General features: G+C 38.8%; 1 protein-coding gene and 1 pseudogene across 1 annotated transcript in view; one reads left to right on the plus strand and one right to left on the minus strand.

The window, feature by feature from the left end:
* Positions 1-22,491, minus strand: part of SPTBN1 (spectrin beta, non-erythrocytic 1) — a 185,075-nt gene that overhangs the window by 123,656 nt on the left and 38,928 nt on the right. The window contains exon 2 of the mRNA XM_023532837.1: positions 10,353-10,547. Coding sequence (XP_023388605.1) covers positions 10,353-10,500 — 148 coding nt within the window. The 5' untranslated portion in view covers positions 10,501-10,547. The remainder of the gene's footprint in view (positions 1-10,352; positions 10,548-22,491) is intronic.
* LOC111742343 lies at positions 10,882-11,000 on the plus strand (annotated as a pseudogene).

Here is a 22,491-nt window from a genome sequence, read left to right on the forward strand (position 1 = left end):
TGGGGACCACACAGGCAAGATGGCTCCATGGAGCAGCTGGGGGCTCTTGCTGGGGACAGCGGGGAGAGCCTGGGTTTCCTGAACACTTATAGGGCAATCTAGTGGGTAACATGTAATTCTGGGAGGGCCTGGGGTTCTGGCCAAGGGCACAGCGTCTCCCTGACTCCAGTCCATCTGTTTCTTAAGATGCCTACAGACACAATCATGTGGCTAATAAAAAGCAATTCACATATATGTTCAAGAAATCTAAGGAGTCTAAAGAAATTTAAACCTGTGTGGCAAAATTTTTATCAGCCTCACACAATAACATGTGCCCGTCACCCAATTATGTCACTACCTTAGGGCTCTGAAATTCACAGCTATGCAGGAAAGAGGTCAAAACTTAGAGCTCAGCAAATTCCCTTGAAGATTACCTAATTGTAGAAAATGGACATGTTTATCAATCAGAGAATGAAAAAGCTAAGATTTGAGTTTGGGAGAAGAATCAGCATACTTATATGTCGCATTCATTGCTTGTTTTACACACACAATCTGTGTCCCAAAAATAGATTACATGTGAGTAAAGCATATGCTAATATGGTGCTTACATCATCACACTGCTAAAAAATTTGGAATGACACTATTACCAGGTGCCCATCACACTCTACGAATGGTGCCAGTCCTTGAGGCCCCAAGAAGAAGGAATGGGACAGACTGTTTCCAAGGCACAAAATCATCATGCGGATTCATTAGTTAGTAACTTAGGTGTAAACTAAACATCTTATTAGAGGCATATTCTAAAGATAGAAATGCTAATGTTTGTTTCTCTTTGTTAACTTTATTTTTTTCGAAGATCTTAAAGGAAACTAGACATTATTGAATGCTTTTTTTTAAAGGAAACAATTAGTCAATAGTGAACATCACCTTGCATTTTATAAAATAGTTTTATGTTTGAATCAAAACGTGTTGCGAACATTTAATGTTACTTATTGTCATCTGCCCAGCACCCACCCCCTTTATCAGGAACAGCTCCATGAGGTTCCAGGAAGAGCTGCCATGTTCTTACAACCCTCCATACTCCACACCACAGTTCACTGATTCGAGAGTAGCCCCCATCTAAAGCCTAGTAAATTATAGCCTCTCTATCAAACACCCCCAATGTTTCCAAATGGAACTTGAAAAATGGGGAAAGTGATGGACGGCAAACTCCAGAGGGCAGATGACAACCGTTATTTCCTGTCATCTGGAAGACCACCTAGAGGGGCAGAGACAAAAGCAAGAAATTGAGAGAAAGCCTTAATTTCTGTTGTTCCAGGACTGTCTGCACCCTGCCTTTTCCTCGGATTGGCTGTTTAGTTCTTCCCTTGATCAGACAAGATACCCCATTATCTTTCCCCAAAAGTCCTAATATGCAGTACCTTCCTCCACCATGCCAGAATTCTGCATTAGAAATGCCAACTACAGCCTCCAAATGCCAGCCAGATGCCCTCTAAGCCCTAGATGAATGGGGGCTGGTATGTTTTATACATACGGCTGTCTGCTCTTCAACAGTGTTGTGAATACTTCTTCTAAAAGTAATTATTTGTATGTATCCAGTCATTCATAACCTGATATAAAAAGATTATCTGGGCAAATCAGGGCCTCATCTCCATGCTCAACTTCACAGAAATGTGAACTAGAGAAAACCAGGATATTGAGTCATTTAGCAATGAGGTCAAAAGAGAAAAGATTGGCAGGATGTAGCGTTCAAATGACAGTACACCAAAGCCATGTATGAGCTGAGTTATGAGGGGGAAGATACTATTACTCTGCAGAGGGCCAAAGAACAAGGCGCATGGCCCATCTGAAAGGTGGAGAATGGCCCCCAGCCCTATAGCAGCCTCAGTTATTAATGGATTTCTGGGTCTCATGCTCCCAAAACTTTGCAATAACCCTCCACCTTTCCTCCCCTACTCCACCACACACATATCTTTTTTTAATTCAGATAATTCAAGTGAATCTCTGTTCTTGGCAACCAAAAAGGACTAACCAAAATAATTTTGAATGCAGGATCCTTTACAGAGAAGCCAATCAGCAGACACAGACCAAATGCTTGTTACTCAGACCTCTCCCATCAGATTACTAGTTAATGTGGTCATGTCAAAACTACCGACTAATATACAGTTTAATAATCAAAATCATCTTCTCTAACTATCTTGGTGTCAAAAATCAAAATGTATTTTAACATCTAGTCAGCATCAATTTTCTCTACAAATTAGAAAATTAACTTGAATGTATCACTGAAATGGCGGTTAAATAAAACCTCAGATATCTGAATTGCATTGTTAATATAAAATCGATTTTGACATTTTCAATTTGTTCTTCCCATATGACATGTTTCATTTTTAAAGCGTACAGGACATTATAAATGCCCTGTATATAAATTATGTTTTTCTTTTCCTCTTCCTATGATGGTACCTGCTCACAAGTCCACATTGGTAAAAAGTTGGCAAAGGAGTTAAATTGTGTAAGTGAATTTAATAAAGGCAACAAATATGACCATGTGAGATACCAAATACCCACCAGTAGCGTAAATGAAAAAGTTCCTAAGTCTGACAGTACTTTCAGATGCCTACAATAGGTCTGCCACCTGTTTCCAGGAAACTGCCAAATAAAAATCACACTGTGATGATGTTGAGTAGCTTTCATAGAATTTTTTTCTGTTCTTTCTCACTAATCTACCAATATTACTTACATAAGAGAGCAGAGGGAGAAATGAGGTACCAATATAAGCTACAACATGAACTTTGAAAACATTTTGCTAAGCGAAAGAACCAGTCACAAAAAGCGACATATTGTATGATTCCATTTACATGAAATGTCCAGAATAGGCAAATCCAGAGTAAGAGGGTAGATCACTGGTTGCCCGGGGCTAGCAGGAGGTAAAAATGGATGTGACAGCTAATAGGTATGAGATTTCTTTTGGAGGTGATAAAAATGTTCTAGAATTAGTTGTGATTGTTTGTACAACTCTCTGAGTATTTAACCCCTGAACTGTATACTTTATGGGGTAAATTTTATGATGTGTGAATTATATCTTAATAAAGCTGATACTTAAGAGACAAATTGGAGGGTGGGGAGACAGAAAGACAGACACACACACACTTGCGCACACAGAGCGTGCCAAGAAAAGCATAAGAGAGGAGAAAATCATAGGTTTTTCCTCTTTTGCTTACCCAGGCAGTCCCCAGCAAAAGAGAGGATATTCCCTAAGTTCTATCATAAACATCCGAGACTCTCAGAGAAATGGTGATTGGAGTTCCTCAAAAGAGACTGACTTAAGGAAAATATTCTGGTCAGGCAGGAAGAGGCATTAAGACAAAAGCCAAGGGTGAAGTAAGAGATGAATAAGGGAATGAAGATCAAGAGAAATTCCCTGAGGTGACTGAGGAATGAGAACTTGGGCTCTAGAAGACTGAGGGGCAGGAATTGGGGTGAGTTAGGAAGAGAGAATTCAGTGTGGTTAAGAGGGTTAATAAAGGAGAGGATAGCGGCCTTGTTTTCCCAGCCAGGACTGTTCGCCTCACATACTATGGGATTTAGGCCATTGCTGAGGTGAGGACAGAATCTGAGGAACAGCAGCAGGAATCCAACCTGATTTCAAAAGTGGGGAGGGGTAAGGAGTACCGCGGCAGCAGTAAGCAGAAAGGGAGGGGAAGAAAACCTGAGGAAACTGTACCCAAAAAAGAAAGAAAACATCCCTGCATTCCTATGATCAGAGAACTACTGAAGCCACATGTGTACGGAAAATAAACCGAGGATATAATCTGAGACTGCATTTAATGACCTAAACAGACTTTCTCCTCAGTAGCTTTCATCAACTTCTTTGATATGAAATGCTCTTTCGGATTCAGATTTCACAAATAATGGGTGGTTTATTTACTATGTGCTAGGGACTGTGCCCCTCTCACGAATAATCCCAAATAATGAATAATTTAGGGAAACAGTCTCAAGAGTGGATGAGGAAAATAATGGGTAACTATGAAATTCCTGTTGATCTTGACTATAAAAATCCATTCCATCATGCAAGAAGCCTTTCCCTTGGGGTATCTGACCAGGGCTATGGGTATGGGAATAAGGAAAGCTCTAGCTTATTTTTCAAGGAATGAGTCCAAGTTTCAGGTAGTGTATCACTCTGAGAAGCCAAAAACAGACTTTCTGTTTTAATGAGAGGGGGCCTCAGAGATCTGCAGCCTGGTCTCTATTTTGCTGCAGAGGAAACTAAAGCAGTGGTGGTTCAGGGCCCAGTCTCTCTCCCTCCAAGTTCCAAAGTCTTTACATTACTCGACCCATCCTTTTAAAACAACTTTGGTTTTTTTTCTCTTGTGATCAATCTTTTTCTCTAAATTATTAGGGCACTAATTACCTACACTACATTCTTGGCACTTACACAAGTTTAGTTAATGTTTCATGTAAATAGGTTTTATCTTCCTATTTTAGACAATTCCAGACTATGTTTTATATCTCTCTTTACATATTCAAAAGCTGGCTCTGTACTTTTACTAGAAAAAAGTAAAATATTATATACATATGTTCATTTTAAATTAATATTCAATTTAAATACTATGGAAAGTATCTAAGTAAAACCACCATGCTATAGGAGATCATGAAAAATATAAAGCCCGTATCTAGACCACCTAATTAAAAACTCATGATTGCAGGTAGGAAAGACATTAAGACTTCTCTCAAAAAAAAGGTAAACTTAAAAATCTTTTATGGTTTTAAAATAAATATCCTCCATCTATGTGCAGGTCTGTCTATTTTGGGATTAAGTAAATAATTTAAGCACATAACTTCAATGATAGCTGGAAATTTGCAGTCACCTGGGAGAAAGTGATGGCATATTCTACTCTAATTCTCAGTCCCTGGGCCTGAATATTTTTATCTATAATTGTAGATTTTTTTAGGATATACTTTTCAAGTGTCTCCACTAATTTTACTTAGCATTAGAGAGCTAATTTAGGCCCAGAGTAATTTTCCGCTCTCCTGGAGTGAGGGGCGGTGGGGGGGGGGGGGCACTCAATCATCTCCACCTGGAGAAGGATCCACCCAGACAGGGGTGTGTGAGGCCAGGTATTACAGGAAGAATGTGTGTTCCCCCTGCCAGGAGATAGCACTATACTCAGTTTGAGCAGAACATTACGCCTTCTTAGGTGTCAAGATATCAGAACATAAACTGTGACCTGCTAAATGAGGGAAAATAAAGATTACTATTTTAAAGGAAAGATAAAGAGTTGATTCACTTTGGTGGGAATACTCAAGGATAACAGGATTTGAATATTAAGTGAGGACACGTAGGTCATGTCCCAGGAAAGTGTTTCTCAAAGTGTATTGTAGGCATTAAGAATGGAGATTCCTGTGCTCCCTCCCACAGTAGTGAGACTCAATTTATGGGGGCTGGAAGGACCCTGGAATGTGCATTTTTAAACAAATGTGGTACAGAGTCTTCTGCATCCAAAAACAGTGCTTGAGGAGGGTGCAAAGTTTTCAGGTGAAAGAGCAAAGTTATAGATGTTGTAGAGGATCTTTGTTGCTACCTTGCATCCACCTGATAACAGTTTAGCACTGAAAAGCACTAAAATGTTTTTAAAATAATAATTCGGTTGATGTATTATTCCTCATCAAAATTGAAATTCACATTTAGCCAAGTGACCAACTATTTACTTACTGCTTCATAAATAGACCCAAGACCAAATACTTGATGGGTATTTTAAGGCTCACATTTATTTGGCAGGATCTATAAAGTTTTAGCCAATAGAAGTGCATACGTGAAAGCAATTGAGTTTCACTGTCCCAATCGGTAGCCACTGGGCACATGTAACTACTATGTGAAATGTGGGTAGTAAAATACATAATGGATTTCAAAGACTTAGTATAAAAGATGGAAAGTATCTCACTAATAATTTTTTATACTGACTATGTATAGTTTTATACTGACTATGTATATGTTTAGCTAATTTAAAAGCTTCACCAAAATTCTTGGTCACTCAAATAAATGACTATGTTTAAAAGGAGTCTGGCCTATAAACACAGCCAATAATAATTCTTTACTCTACACATGTAATGTAAAAGAAACAATTAGGTGCTTTTACCTCATCTTCCTATGGCTATCAGCTGTCTGAGTTCCTCATAACCATGTAAACTCAGTCAATTTCTTTTGTCATGTCCATAGCTTAGCAGAAAGGCTCTTATGCAAAACTTTATCTCATAAATGTTGAGTGACAACTCCCAGAGTAATCTCTTTTTAAATTTGTCTCTTTTTTAATGCTCATTAATATGAAAGCTTTTTCCTCTATATGCCTTTATTTTTGGGGAAAAAAAATTAATCTAAACTTCTCAATGTAACATTGGATGTTAAGATGTTTACCCCTAATTACAAAATAGCTCAGATTTTCTTTCAGGAAAAAATCCAAATAAGGTAAGAAAATAGGAAAGTCACTCAGAAATAAACAGTGAATATTTTGGTATTCTCCCAATTTTTTATATTCACTGTTTATGAGTATTGATATAAGATATTAACTGTAATTACTTTATCAATATTTTCAAGCTTAATGTACTTTTTAGAAGATGACTTTTCCTACTTCCCCTAATTTGTGTTGATTCCACAAAATATAACCTACAACCATAAACGCCTATCACTTGTAAAATAAAAACAAAAACATTTAATGTTTACATTTCTTAAAAGTTTAAAGTTTTATGTTTCATTTCAAATAAAATGCTGGTTTCCCAGAAGTCCAGCTTATTTTGAATTACTTTCTTTCTCACCACGTGTACCACACTACTGAGGTAATCTGGTCAGAGGTCAGGAATGTGGGTATGCCCTCATGGGATGTGGGAAATCATTTACAGAATGCATAAAAATCACTTCACAGCTCTGTCCCCAGGCTGAATTAGCATGCCATAATCTCTTTGCTATACAACATGATGGATCAAAGTTCTCATCTTCCTTCTGAACTGTAAATGGTAGCACATTCAATTTTAGGCATAAGTATATATCTCACCAGTTTCGTGTATATAAAATTTTGAAAATGTGGCTACTGTCAATAATAATTTTAATTATTTTCTAAAACATGCCTAAGTCTTGAACTTTTACAAGCTAAAGATTTGAGGGACTCCCTCTTCACCCAACTTGTGTGAGGGAAATGCTTTCAGATGACGCTTTTCTTTACTTTGAGAAAAAGTTTCTGTTTTCAAATTCCACTAGGAGAGGCTCTAGGAAGACCAGGGGTCCCCAACCCTCCCCCACCAACTGTATTTGCAGCCGCTCCCCAACGCTAGCATCACCACCACAGCTCCACCCCAGATCATCAGGCATTAGATTCTCATAGGAGCACCGGTCCCTGGTGCCAGAAAGGTTGGGGATGGCTATACACCATGAAGACGGGAGAGCTCAGTTCTCTATGCTTCCACTTGGTGTTTCCCTCTGATGTTTCTAACTACTGAGGAGCAGGAGGGGTGATGAGTGACTGAGATATGAGTCAGATTTTCAAGCAAAAAAGTTTAAGGAGAATGGAATGGTTCAAAGCTCACTGGACAATGGACATGAACCAGCTCCAGACTCTTTCATCCTTGCAGTAATAAACTGGCATTTCACGAGTGGTTGTAGGCCCGATTCCTACTTTTGTTAAATGGACGTTACACACACCAGAGAAGATATTACACATCTTCCCCGTGAAATATCTTACTGAGTCTGATACTCTGACACCAAAAGGGTGTCCGAGAGTTCAATTCAATTCTGACACTAACTACCTGAGTTAGCACAGACCCCACAAGTTAAGGGCTCTGTCCCACTAGACTGCTACTACCCCAGATGCCAATCGCCAGTGCCAGGCCACTGTACTTCTGACTGAGTGGCTATAAATTCAGGAGTTTCCATGACCATTCCCACTCCTCAGGTTCAATAATTTGCTAGAACTTACAAAACTCAGGAAAACACTTTACTTATGTTTCTCAGTTTATTATAAAGGACAACCCAGGATAAACAGCCAAATGGATAAACAGGTGCATAGGGCAAGGTACAGCAGGACGCACAACTTCTATGCCCTCTCAGGGTGTACCAGCTCCCAGCACAGTGATATGTTCCCCAACCCAGAAGCTCTCCAAACCCAATCACAGTTACGGGTTTTTATGGAGGTTTTATTATGTAGGCATGATTGATTAAATCATTGGCCACTGGTGATTAAGCCCAATCTCCAGCCCCACCTTCCCAGGAGATTAGTGGATAGGGCTGAAAGTTCCCACCTTCTAATCACTTGGTGTCTCCAGTGACCAGGGTCCAGTAGTAAGGCTACATAGGGGATAGACCCTAAGTCACCTCATTAGCATAAATCCAGGTATGAGGAAAGAGACTCTTTAGAATAACAAAAGCCACTCAGGAAATTCCAAGGGTTTTAGGAGCTCTGTGTCAGGAACTGGAGAGAAGACAAAATTTATTTCTTACTATACCATTGTTAAAAGCAATTCCTAAAGATGAAGTAGGAAGTAGTTTAACTCACCTTATTTCCTCAGAGATACAGACATTTAAAGCCACTTAGTAAAGGACACAACACAAGGTAGCAGTTACACTACCAACACAAGATGCACTGCATTGTTAAAAGATAAATTCCTATTAATGAAACAGAAAATAAATGGCTCACGTTCAAAGATAACTAGCCACCAATATCATACTGGTCTAAAGGCTCAAATGAAGATGTGAGAAAAAGAGGTAAGAGATGTAAAAAATCAATCCACTAGCACAAGTCAGAATCATGGTTTTCTTAAGGTTTCATGTTAATGAATAAGCTGGAAAATAAAGCTCCAATTCTAGAGTGACTATCTGGTTAATCATTCATTTATGTCCTCAAAGCAGGCAAGCTCAAGAAAGATCTTCAAATCACCACCACTGAAGAAACAAATTATTTTAAGGCAGCTAAATAATTTTCCTGTAGCATTTAATTGTCTGTATTCCCAACATCTTTTTCCCTCTTCCCACTTCCTGCTATATTCCAAATTTTCTACCTAAACTATTTGGGTGGGACTGACCCCTCCCCACCACCACCTCACTCCTAGAGTGTGTCCTGATTAGCTGATGTCAATCAGCATATCCTCTTCTCTGATTCCAACTGGAGAAAGGTTCTGAGAAAGGCACAGGACCCACGTCAAGATCAATCGCGTAAGTGAGACTGGTCCCAGGGCCGTGGTGGAAGTGCTCGGGGTGCAGGGGTGCTCTTTTCTGCTCGATGTCCTCACAGACAGATCTGGGACCCAGGTCACCTATCTTGGGATTACAGTGTTCCCAGAGCCTTCCTGAAAATGAGTCCACACTACTGAGTAAAGCCAAAAAGCGGGCAGAAAGAAACTGATCACACTGTTTAACACCAGGAGTAACTCTTGCTTGAAGACCAATTTGTTTACTATTTGATCAGTAAACTCTCTTTGTCATTTAAACCACTTTGGGTTAGTTTTCCTTTTGCTTACAATCAAGAGGTCTCTAAAATGATACAAGCCTCGAATCAAATTACACTGTATAGGTAACAAAAAAGTGAGCTATTTTCACAAACAACAATAAACTTACCTGTTTAAGTCATGACTATGATTACATTAAGAAAAAAAAAATCATAAACCCACTTTTCTCACCTAGAAACTATTTTATTTGAAATCTCAAAGTACAGATGCAAGACCTTGCATAAACTCCATTATGACCCTTGGTTTAAATTGATTCAGTACTGCTGATTATTCATTGTGAAAAAACTCTTTTCTGATTTTCAGGGCAAAACAGTCCTCACCCCAACCAGGGCCATGGTGAAAGTGTGTTCTAGATATTCAGCAGCAACAAGGGAGCAAGAAATCACAATGAGAGGATGTGTTTCTGCTAATTTTAATGAATCAATGGCAAACTTACCTGTTATAGCATTAAATGTCCCCTCATCAGATTAAGCTAGTCCTTTTTGATCTAAAACCCTTGCAGGTAATGCTAACTAACCTTGATCATTCAAAGTAAATATTGTAACAGGTCAGGTCAATTAATACATCACAGGCACTAAGTACACAGCTATATTTATATATTTAAGCTTCATCATTTTGAAACGTAAGATGCATCAAAAATAAAATTCTTACAATTCTAGGGCAGCTCTTGCTGAACTGTCATAAAAATCTCTCTGTTCTGCATCATTTTGGACTTAAGACTGATAGTTCTCCCAATATGGAACTGGTTACTTTATACAATGGTCAGCTAGCTCTCATGGGACATGTTTAAGTAGAGGTGAGCCGGTCTTGTAAGGGAGCCAGGGTGGATGATTTTAAAAGGAACTGTAAGGCATCCTGGGTCTCTGTGACAGAGTTTGAAGGACACTTACCTGCCAGAGCCTTGATGCGAGACCGCTCAAAGAGCCTCGCGGAGCTGTTCTCATTGTCCCAGTCATCCACGTCCCAACGGTTGTTGACATCGCTGTACTGCTGCTGGATCTCAATGTTGTCGTAGTCTGTGGCTACTGTGGTCGTCATCCTGAACTGTCTCAGCGGCTCCTCCACATCAGCTCCTCCTTAGAATTCTGTGAGAAAGACAAGGAAAAACTTGTGGAGTCATCTAAAGAGTGCAGAAACCCCACAAAACCTACTGGGATAAAGGTGAGTAGAAGGTAAAACAATTTACACAGATCAAGAACAGGTCTCTGGAGTCAAGCAAAGCTGGTTTTGAACTTTCAGCACTTCTTCAAAACATGTGTGTGACCTTGGCCAAGGTACTTAACATCTCTAACCTTCCATTTCCCCAACCATCAAAGAGGGAAGATAACTCTATAAATTGTTGAGAGAGTTGAATATGATGAATGCCCAACAAAGGATGAGCTTCTTCCTTCTTTCTAAAATTTAAACTTCACAACTTTAGTCTACAGCCATGCTACCCTAAACAAGCCCGATCCCGGCTGATCTCGGAAGCTAAGCAGGGTCAGCCCTGGTTATTACTTGGATGGGAGACCACCTAGGAAGACCAGGTGCTGCAGGCGTAAAAAATTAAAAAACAAGAGACTGTAAGTTGACAAGGTCATTGCAATCTGTGAGGTCAACCAAGGGTTGCTTCGCCTAACAAATAAAAAAATAATAAATACATAATAAAAAAATAAACTTTGCAATTTGAAAGTTTTATCAGAGCTAGATGAATAGCTACTTGGGGCTTCTGAATGAACTCATTTATTTCTATTATGTGTCAACATAAACTATAATCTTTAAGCTTCTCCTGGAAATTCATAAAATGTTATATAAGAGAACAGATCATTTTTCATCTAAACATCTCATTTACATATTAGAAAACTGATGCCTGAGATTAAATGAGATAGTAAATGTGTGGCACCAAGGACAGTATCGGTGCATAGTAGATATTCAATAAGTAATGGCTGCAATAATTTATGTTGCTGTGTTGCTATGAATTCTTACTACCCACACCCCAGGGATCCACCCATGGTCACACAATTTTTTCAGGGATAAATGGGAAACAAAAATCTAGGCCTCAATTTTTGGCCCACTGCTGTCTTCAGTTTATTACAATACCTAATAAAATTAAGAGAAATAAATACATTTAGCTTTCAATATGGCTTCCTCAATACAACTATTATTCATCCAGAATGTACTGAGGACTTACTCCATGCTCAGCCAGTTCCAGATGCTAGAGATAACAGTAAACAAGGATAAGGACCAGGCTCTAGTCGAGCTTATGTCCTGGTAGGAGGAGCCAGACTAAAAGCAAGGCGGTTGAAAGAAAATAAAAGTGAAGTGATATGATAGAAGGTGAGTGAGAACACATTTTAGATTTGGTGGTCAGGGAGGACCTCTCTCAGTGTTTATTTAAACTGAGATCCCAATGTCAAAAGGGAACAAGTCACGCCCTGAGCAAAAGGAATGGCATTCCAGGCAAAGGAAACGGCCTGTGTATAGGCTCTACAGTGAGACACCCATCACTTGCTGGAGGAATGACTAGGTCAGTGAGGCTGGAATCTGTCTGGTGGTCAGGGGGACAGCCAAGGAAATGAGGTTGGAAAGGTAGGTGGGACCAGACCACAAAGGGCTCTGTGAACCTAAGTGCGATGAAAGGCACAGCAGGATTTTCAGCTAATAACTGACACTACTGGATGTTATGTTTTTAAAAGATAAATCCTGGTGCTGCATGGAAGATACATTTTCAGCAAGGATGAGTTCTTAATTCCTACTTGTGTGTTTAAATTTCTATATGTTTTATATACAAAGCTAGCTAGGTAAGTTAAGAGGAAGAGAAGGAGGAAGTCCCAAGGAAAATGTTGTTTGTTCTCCCTCCCATCCTGTCCCACTCCTTCATCTTAAGATTCAATAATTTATCATATGCTTATTTAATGAAAGTCTCATTCGCTGTGCACCAAGAATATGCACACGGATCAGAGTAAAGCAGGCCTCATCTCTCGAGTTTATGCACTAAAAAAACCTGACCACCACCAGCAACCACAAAATAATCACTAGAGCTGATTTTTCCCCTCACAGATGCCACCATACAAAGAAAATAAAGCCACATATGCAGAAAAGAAACACTTCTCTTATTGTGCTTCAAATGTAGCTTTTCTCAAGTTCTAGCACAGAACCACAGGTGTCACATGCAACCAGGTTCCCATAGTAAATAAACTAAGCTGAAACAAATGAACTGCACCTTAATCAGTATAATTATTGGTGGAAGAACATAGAACTGCCTCCCCTTTTGTCATTAGCTGTTTCATCCCCAGTTACTCAAGAACATCACCAACACACTCTACATATTCCCAAGGAAAAAGCACTGTGTCCACCTTACAACTGAGCCAGACATCTGTAACTCAAATAGTCACCCATCTTTGCTCACACAAAAAGATTTTTGTTGCGTATAAAATCCTGCATTCCCATCAGGCAGACAATCAATCCCAACAACATAAATTTGTCAGTAGATAAACTATTTTTACCAACTATTATTAGCGATGTATTTATAAGATTTCATAAAAACAAAATATTTCAAAAACCTAAGCCAGTAAGTATATTCTATTCAGTGATCTTACAGTTGCTCTTAACATTTAGAGTCTTAAAATTTGATACTGTCATTTGAACTTTGAGATGGTTAATTTTCTTGACTATATCAATATCAAAGACTTTTATAAAGTTCGGCCTTGGAGGCTGCCATCTTTAAGGGGAAAATGTAAAAGTGCTAGTAATTCCAAATTTATGAAAGCATAGAAAGAGCGATTTCACACAATCCCAGGTGAAATCTAACCATCACACACCTCTCTCTAGACTGGTTTTGGCTATCTGGTGCCACCTGCTGACCGCTGAGAACAAGCCACACCGCAGCCTTCTGGGCAGCTAACCAACCTGTGCCCTAGCTTCACCACACCTGACTCTTGAGTAAACCCAGCCACAACCCTTTGCTCCCCATGAATCTTTTCCTACTACTGAATTATCCCCCAAATCACCAACTGCTTTCCACAAATTTCTCAATGAGAAAGTGTTAATCCTTTCCTTAAGCTTAAAATAAGTCCTTAATGAGAACATAAGCATATTTTTCCCCTAATAATTCTTTAATGGTATTCTTAACACCATTGTCCCTTAAAACAAAAATGAGGGTGAGAAGCACCTAAGCCAGTAAGTATATTCTATTGAGTGATTTTACAGTTGCTCTTAACATTTAGAGTCTTAAAATTTGATACTAGTCTGTGTACAAAGAAATATTAATGCTATAAGGTATTGCTTCATTCAGGTTTCTAAGAATGTGGATATCAGGGACATTTTTTAATTTTCAGGGCAATGTCAAAGCAAAACATCCCACATCCCCACCAGGGCCATAGTGAAAGGGTCCTTCTAAGAATTCAACAGCAACAACAGGAATTCAACAGCAACAGTGGAGCGATGTGAGGATAAAGGGATAGTCAGAATCCAGGAAAGAGCATGGACAGGTGTGCACACAGCATGGGGAGTCCAGAAAATGCAGCATGCTGCAAACACATAATTATCCTTTAACCCATTTCAACAAGGAACTGTGTCAGCTATGAAGGCAGTTGTATCACACATATAGGTGTCCCCAGGAAGTTATCTATAAAAGGCTAGATTTTCCCAAGGTGCCATCAGCCGTGTGTCCCAAGGGCCAGTGAAGTAATCTGTACTTCTTAAATGGCTGTGGGAAGATTAGGAGGAGAGAAGAGAGGAAGCCTGGCCATCTTGGAATTCTGCCTGGTGGATCTGCCTTTAGGAAAGCTTGAGAAGACTATGTAAAGTTGGCATGAAAAAACCCAATCTCCTCTACCAGGGAAGGGTTCTCATTGCCTCTGCGGGCTGCGTGATGGCCCAGATTCTATTCAACTTGATCACCACAGCAGGAACTTTTTAAATAATCCTTAAATGAATAAAAAGCAGTAATATCCTGGCTGCAATATGCATAATAACCATGCTTTTTATGGCTAGGTTTTGGGAAGATGGTTAAAAGCACATATCTACCTTCCCTGCTCTTCTTCATCCTGAGAGACAAAGGGAAAGAGAGACAGAGAGACAGAGAGAGAGAGACAGACAGACAGAAAGGAATATGTAAAAAAAGCCAAGCCTTCTCCACCAAATTTCTCTTCTCTACTCCATGTCCTCTGAACTAGAATTTTCCAAGAGATAAAAAGAAATTCTAAAAGCTTCATCATTTTCTGCTTCAATAAGACCAAGACAGAAATAGATGAGTAACAATTATCTTGGACCTATGAGGCAAAGAGGTTCCTACAGCTCTGGCATGTGCTGCCTGCTACAAGGTCATAACCATTAGGAAAGAAACTGGAGCATCATTGTTCCAAATCTTAGGAGTATTCTATTAGTTCTCCTCTTTACTGATTAAAATTATGAAAGTCAATACCTGGCAAAGCCCAGACAAAAAACATTTTATTTGTTCTGTTACTTTCCAAGATCCCACATCTATTTTCCATGTCACACAGGTATTAGACCAATGCACAGGTTTTTGTTCTTTACAGTTTATCTCTAAGCTTCCCTCTCTGTAACTGTACAAAATCCCTGGGGGGCAGACATTACCCACTCCCCTGTCTTGGCTCCTACCCTGTGCTGACAACTGCTCCCTGGATGGCTAAGTGTAGTTATCTCCTACGGATCAATAAATCAGTGTCTAAAACTAAACTCACAATTCCTCTCTCCAAGCCCTGTTTTTCCTGTCACTCCCTCACTAACTAGCACCCTGATTTCTCCCGGTTGCCTCAGCCAGAAACCTTTCAGTCATCCTTCATTTCTCCCTCTCCTCCCATATTCACGCCCCATGGCTGCTTCTACCTCCTGGAAACTTTGTGAGTTAGCTCAAGCAATAGTTTGCTACGTGATGCCTCACCTCTAATTTTAACCCCTAATCCATTTCCCTGCATTGCCACCAGAGGGACCTTTCTCAAATATAATTCTAATCATTTCATTCCTGGAACTAACACCCACCAATGCCCATGCCTTCAGAATAATAACTCCCCATGCCTTTAGACTAATGTCAGAAAGCTTGAAGAGAAATGAGATCCTTCATGAGGGGATCCTGCCCAGCTCTCCAACCAGGTCTTAATATTCTTGTCCTAAACCCACTATTCCTGTCCTAAGCTCTTGCAGTTCCTGAGGAAAAAGTTCATGTTCTTGTCTCGCTTCCAAAACTAGTACCCAAACAGCTCTCCACCTTTCCCACAAATCCTAATGAATCTATCACTTCCTCCAGGAAGCCACCACTAATTACCCACCACCACCACCTAAATTAGACAACCTTGGACAGCCCGCATCTGTACTCCCTCCCAGACATATACACTTTGACCTATCACTTATCATTATAAGATTGTTTCATAATTACAAAACTTCTGTTTACGTATTGTCAATAGGCCAAAGACTTGAGGTCATGTCTCCATCATAATGTCTTTATCTCTCAACTTCTACCGGGGTGCCTAGAAACATTAAGTGTTTGCTAATTATTTATTTATGGGCTGGCTAGGTGGGTGAAAAACTAGTAGATGGAGGACTGGAAGGTGAAGCCATAGGAGCAATGTCAATTCAAGCTGCCACCCTGGTCTATCTCCATCAGTCGCAAAGCCCACAACACATACTCCTCTGAGCAGCATGGACCTGGCAACAAGCACTGTGCTTTCTGGGAAGTTACATTTTTAGACAAAGCTGCTAATGAACATGAATATACATTTAGTAAGGTGCCTCTCCATGTGCATATTAAAATTTCGGCTTCCCTCTTTAGTTTTTATTCATGAAAATAATTTTTTTTTTAATCTAAACTACTCAGATTTCAGAGAGTAAAGCAAAAAAGAGGACACACACACACACAACCAATCTTAATTAAAAGCTCAAATAAGTTAAACAAAACTTAAAAAGGTGACTAACATTTGCCAATCCTTTTTGAGGAGGAAAACCATATGCTAACAATTACTTTGGCAGAATTCACAGACCAAATGTTCCGCAAACACTTAAAACCCTTCCACTATGCTCATAAAGACTTGAAAAAGCATGTATTGGACCGCTGGTGTGTGTGCTATCTTCCTGCTCAGGGACCCTCAGAGACCAAACTGGGTGCCTGAGCATTTCCAGAAAGAGACCTGTTAAGAGTTCTGCCTCACCTTTCTCAACTCTTCAGTCACCAGAAAGCAGATGTATACTCTGCTTGCAATTTGCCCATCCAAGAATCCTGCAGCATGCATAAAACAGTCAATAAGGAGGAATATCTGCAGGAAGCCACACCTAGCACCAAGGTGGCAAATAAACTTGGCCAACATATGGTTACTCAGGTTCGTGGGGCTAGCTCCACAAAAAAGCCCCAAGATACCATTCTAAAGATTCTGAGTTCTCTGCTCACGAAGACATGGCCATTTCAGCTCTTACAGAGAGAACAGCCAACCACCAGATGCCACCATATCCTGTGTATGAGTGAACTTTCCTGATGCCCACAACCAATCCAAGAGCAGCAAAAACTTCTACCTTACAAATTACACACCTACGCCAGAACTAGCTCTGCTTCATCTTCTCTGGCCCCTTATCTAGAGCCAAGGTAAAGTCTTTCGAAACAATTTACATCTTTCTTTCTCAAACTGATTATATATTAGAGTCAACCCCAGGATGGCAGGCACGTTTGTCTTCCCCACCTAGCCCTGCTGCTGGTAGTGTAGGCTGCATGCCTCAGTCCTGGTCCTTTTTCTGGCTCAATAAACTCTTTCAGAAAAACTTTTGGCCTTGAAGGTTACTGTTTAACAGTATCGTTTACCTTTTAAATCATCCAAGTCACTTACAGCTTTACAGGAACACATCAACTATATAAAAAGTATGACACAGCTGTACAAACTCACCAAAATTCATAGACCATTTGGAGACAGAAGGGTGCTGAGAGATGCTCAATAATTAAACCTCGTCAAAGGTGGCCTTCAAATACCCTATACTAATTTTCATCTGTTTTATTTAGCATGTTAAAAGCTCCCACTATGATCACAGTCTGATCAGATTTTCCTTCTAATTCTCTGGATACATATAAAAATCACAATTATTTTATCTTTTTGGTAGGTTGTTAATGTTATAAAATATTCTATTTTCTCCCTATTTACACATTAATTCTACTTTTATTGATAGAATATTTGACTGGTATATATTTTTTCCATTCTGGTAGTTCATCTTTTCATCTTTGTTTTAGGTATTTCTCTTATTTTTAAAATCCAAGAATCTCTGTCGTTTAGTGGGCAAACATAATTAATTTATATTTCTTAGGATTACCACCATATACGAAGTTCCGACCAGTTTATTTTGTTTTCTATCTTAATAAAATGTGGAAACTGGGGCCTACCAAAGAGTTAAACAACTGGATTGAGTCACACAGCTCTAAATCCAACATCTATAATATCTTTAATAAATTATTGAATCCAGGACCATCAGAACTCAAACTAATCTTTAAAATGCAGAACGGATGAGTCTAACAACCAAAGAAAAGTCCAATACTATTACAAATAATTTAATTTTCTTGCTGGTTTACTTTATATGTCAATGGTACTTTACTTGCTATTTTATTCAGTCTTCCCTAGCAAACTTTTGAGGTAGATATTATTATTAGCCCTATTTTACAGATGAATAAACTAAGGTTTTGCCTGTGGTAGCATAGCAAGGAAATGAGGAAGCCAAGAGGATCTGAACCAGGTGTGTATGGCTGCAAAGCCCATGCTTTAAACAAATAATTTTGCCTGTATTTTGAGGCACAAAACTTTAATAGTGGCCCATATATCAGAAAAATATCTAATGGACTCAAGGTTCTTAAAGAAGTAAACAGGTTAACTCTGTTCAAATTCTAATTACTGCACAGGGCAGCAACCCACCTAACCAAGCCTCCTAGCTCTGTGCATTCTTAATGGGGGTGGTATTGCTCCCAAAGAATGAAAATTTATTTTGGGGATGGAGTGAAAAAATTCACTCATTTTCACATAAGCATAGAGATCCAGCATTCTGTGTTATTAAAATTTCATGGGTGGGAGATTAGGAAAAAAATGTCTAAAAGATTCCCGGTAAAGAAAAGGAATAATGAAAAAAAGTTTAAGAAACACTGTCTAAGTTAAGAGAAAATGTGTATCACCTTTAAGTAAGTGAAGACTTTGAAGTCAGGCCTAGAAGATCACAAAATAAAGAGCATATTTCTTTGTACAAAAGAATCAGAATGTCCCATACCATGGGTCCCATTCATCACGTCTCTGATACAAAAATTTCACAGTGAGCTGCTCTCCACAAACACTCACAGCTGTACTTGAGGGAAACAGTGATGGTTTAGCCATTTTCTGTCTACAATACTCAAAGACTAAAGTGCCCATTATAAACCTCCTGCTATAGACCGAATGTGTGTATCTCCCCGAAATTCACATGTTAAATCCTAATGCCCAATGTGATGGCATCTAGAGGTGTGGCTTTTGAGAGGAGATTAGTCATGAAGGCAGAGCCCTCATGAATGGGATCAGTGCTGTTATAGATGACATCCAGAGTGTAACCTCATTTCTTCCGCCACATGAGGTTGGAGCAAGATGACAGCAGTCTATGAACCACGGGGCAGTCCTCACCAGACACCAAAAGTACTGGAGCCTGGGTCTTGGGCTTTCCAGATTCCAGAACTATGAGGAATAACCATTTATTGTTTATAAGCCACCCCATCTATGGTATTTTGTTACAGCAGCTCAAACAGACTAAGACACCTTCATTCCCAATATTCAGAAATAACCTCTTTCCTACAATGATGAAAGATGCCACTGGAAGGCTAGTTCCAGTTTTACAAATAAAACTCCAGAGACAAATTTTATTTTTTAACATGGGCAAGTTAACACCAAGCTCCACTGTTTCGAGGAACAAAATTAACCCTTATTATAAAGGAAATTAATTATTTTTAAAGACTTTTCTAGAGAAACATATAATGATCATAATTCATTTTATTTTAAAACAATCCATTAAAAAGAACCCATCACTAAAGGTGGATTGGAGGAACTACGAGGGCTTTTTTTCTATCAATAAATCTTCCCTTACTTAAAAAAAAGTACTATGGCTTAATAACACATTACACAGTATGACCAAGAATGCATTTCTACAAAAAGGAAGAGTACAATATAAGGGGGAAAACAAGGCATCTCCTTCACCTTCCTCCATTTTACAGAGTAAACTGTACAAAGAACAGTGAAACCATAAACAGATTTACTGAATGCCTCAAATGAAAGAAAAATTCTTAATATACTGCATAAAAATTATCCTCATTTACTATTTTTTAAATTAACATTTTAAATAAAGTACCTTATTTCTTTTCTCTGCCTAAAAACAATAACATCTAGATTCTAAATATAAATGTACGAGCCCTAAAAAATTTTTAAACTAGCTTTATTTTGAAAACAGATCTAGAAATGTCAGCTTTTCCAATGTCTCTAAGTCTCAAAATCACCTACCTTGACTCAAACAAAATATGCTTAAAATAATTTCTACGAAGTACATGGCCATCTTTGTATACTTGATAGTTAAAGATCATCCTTATTTTTGTTCTCCTAATAGAGGAATAATTAAAATCAAAATCATTAACTCAATGCAGACCTAATGCCATAATCTTATGGCCAATATGGGGTTTCTCAGCCACTATAAATAACCATTTTGGTCTTACTCCTACTTCCAGATACTTTTAAATACCTTATAATATAGGTCTAACGGCACTGCTACCAAAATGCTGATCCTGAATGTTCGGTGAGTCTGGCATTTCACTGCCTTATTTTTTGTAAAATTTCATAAGTCAGTATCGTGTGTGCCCAAAAACAGAGGATCAATCGTGTGCTATTCGGAAGCTGACTTTTACTCTTAGAGCATTCCAGAGCCTCGATTCTCTGCCTATCTACCAAGAAAAAATGTATATCTCAAATACCTGGAATAATGGTCAAATGAAAGAAATATATAAAACCGTAATGAAAAGCTACACAACATGAAATGAATGTGGCGCACACACACAGAGACACTAAGCTCCACGAGGGCCAGGACCCTCTCTGCTCTGTTCGTCTTTATTCCACCAGCAACACGCTTAAGCCACAGCGGGTGCTCAGAAATAACTGTGAAATAAAATGGTAGGTGTTAGGAGCAGTGTCTCTCCAAGCAATGTAACTCTAACACACAATGCTTCCCTCTGCCATAATAGAATGTATTTTGGACCCTAGTAAAATTCTCATTGTTATATAAGGAACAACTTTTTCACTTTCCCTTAGCAAAGAATTTATTTTTTATAAGACGTTTATTTTCAACTGTTGCAAAATAAAGACAGGTCATATTTGGATAGGAATGGAGTAATCACTAATTTCACAATCACACTAGGGATAAATAAACATTTGTCTTAATATGTAATATTTTAAGAATCATTCCCCTTTGCAAAATGACCTGAAGCCTAGGCTTGCCTAATAATATCCAAATTTCTAAAGTCTTAAATATTATTAAAATTTCTCAGAGAGAAGTTCAAACTTGTTTAGGTTAACAACAGTCTTTTCTTTTTGTATGCTTGGTAAATGTTTCCCAAACTTACTTACACATCTGTAAACTTTCAAATAAATGAAATAAGTAGAGGTTGGCCTATGATACTCGAAAAGGAGAAGTGACATCAACCCTAGAAAAACCATGCAAATAATTCCAATTTTAACATGATCAAACCTCTATTATTAAAATTTGTCTTAATCTGATCGATCCAAAAAAAAAAAAATTTAAGCCCTATTTAACAATGTGTACAGGCTGGAATCCATTAGAATGTTTCACATTACTGTTTAAAAGCTTGATTCCAAAGGTGCTCGGTATCGAGCTTGGTAAACAAAGGCCAGTTAAAGTAAACATGGGGATTCACTTTGGTCTTCTATATTTAAACACTGATGTACAAGAAAAATTAGCCAGTGTTTAAAATATTGCCATAAGTTTAGAATCACAGAGGAGCTCTCTGATACATAACTAAGAGCATGAGTTCATTATAGGTGACTAGACATAACTAAGTATATCTACCACAAGGTCAGACCATAATCCAATCAACTGAACCAACAACCCAACACCTCAACTTCTCAAAAAGGCACAGGATTCAAGTACAGCCTATCCAAAGCTACAGGGGCTTGCACCTCAAATTTGCTTGCCAGCCCCACTCTAGTGCTTAAATTACTTCAAAGTGAAAATAAGGTCTTAGTTGGTGAAGCCCTCAATCAAGTTCAAGAGCAAAGGAAAGCAGCAACTTTCCTTGTATTCCCAACAGGGAGAAAGAGGCTTAAAAGAACAAGAACTAGAACATCCAGACCACTCTGACTTTTTTAAAAGCTCCCTGGTGATGGGACTTTGGAAACTGCATCTTTGAAGTTCTTGCCTGACCAAAATCAAGCCTGTCCTTTCATCTCCTTGAAACATGTTATTAATAAACCCATTTCCTACTTCCCAAAATATCTACAACATAACATGCATATTGTTTTTCCTGCTTCCACCAATTGCTTTCAAAGTAGTTAGTTGCTTTTTTTGGTCAAACTCATCACCAGAGTGAAGAAGGAACAGGATGGTAGGGCAATTTAGAGAACTGGGGAGAAACAAACTGCTAGCCTTCTATGCTTCTGCAGTGGTGGCCGGATATTTAGTGCTGTCAGAGTGAACTCTAATGGCTATCTTTTGTGCCATTCAATGCCAATCCCAACCCCAAAAGGATGCTGTCATCAAGGAAGGCTTTCTAATTTCATTAGCAATGGAGTTGCTATGTCTCAGTAACTTGTGATTCTCAGATAAATGAAAATCAGGTCAGTCTTTCTCTAAGAAGTTTCTTCTGAAGCCCCCAGCCCAGCCCAGGGCCTCCTGTCACATGCTCATTTTTATCTTTTCTTCAGGGCAAGTACCAACAGTGTTTCAATAATTACCTGTGCCATTATTTGTTAATTAACTGTCTCATCTTATACACTATTCTCTCCACGATTAGGCATTCTTTTTTAAATCAGTGTATCTCTAGATAATGTC

This window comes from Pteropus vampyrus, unplaced genomic scaffold, assembly GCF_000151845.1.
Source record: "Pteropus vampyrus isolate Shadow unplaced genomic scaffold, Pvam_2.0 Scaffold91, whole genome shotgun sequence".
Lineage (NCBI taxonomy): Eukaryota > Metazoa > Chordata > Mammalia > Chiroptera > Pteropodidae > Pteropus > Pteropus vampyrus.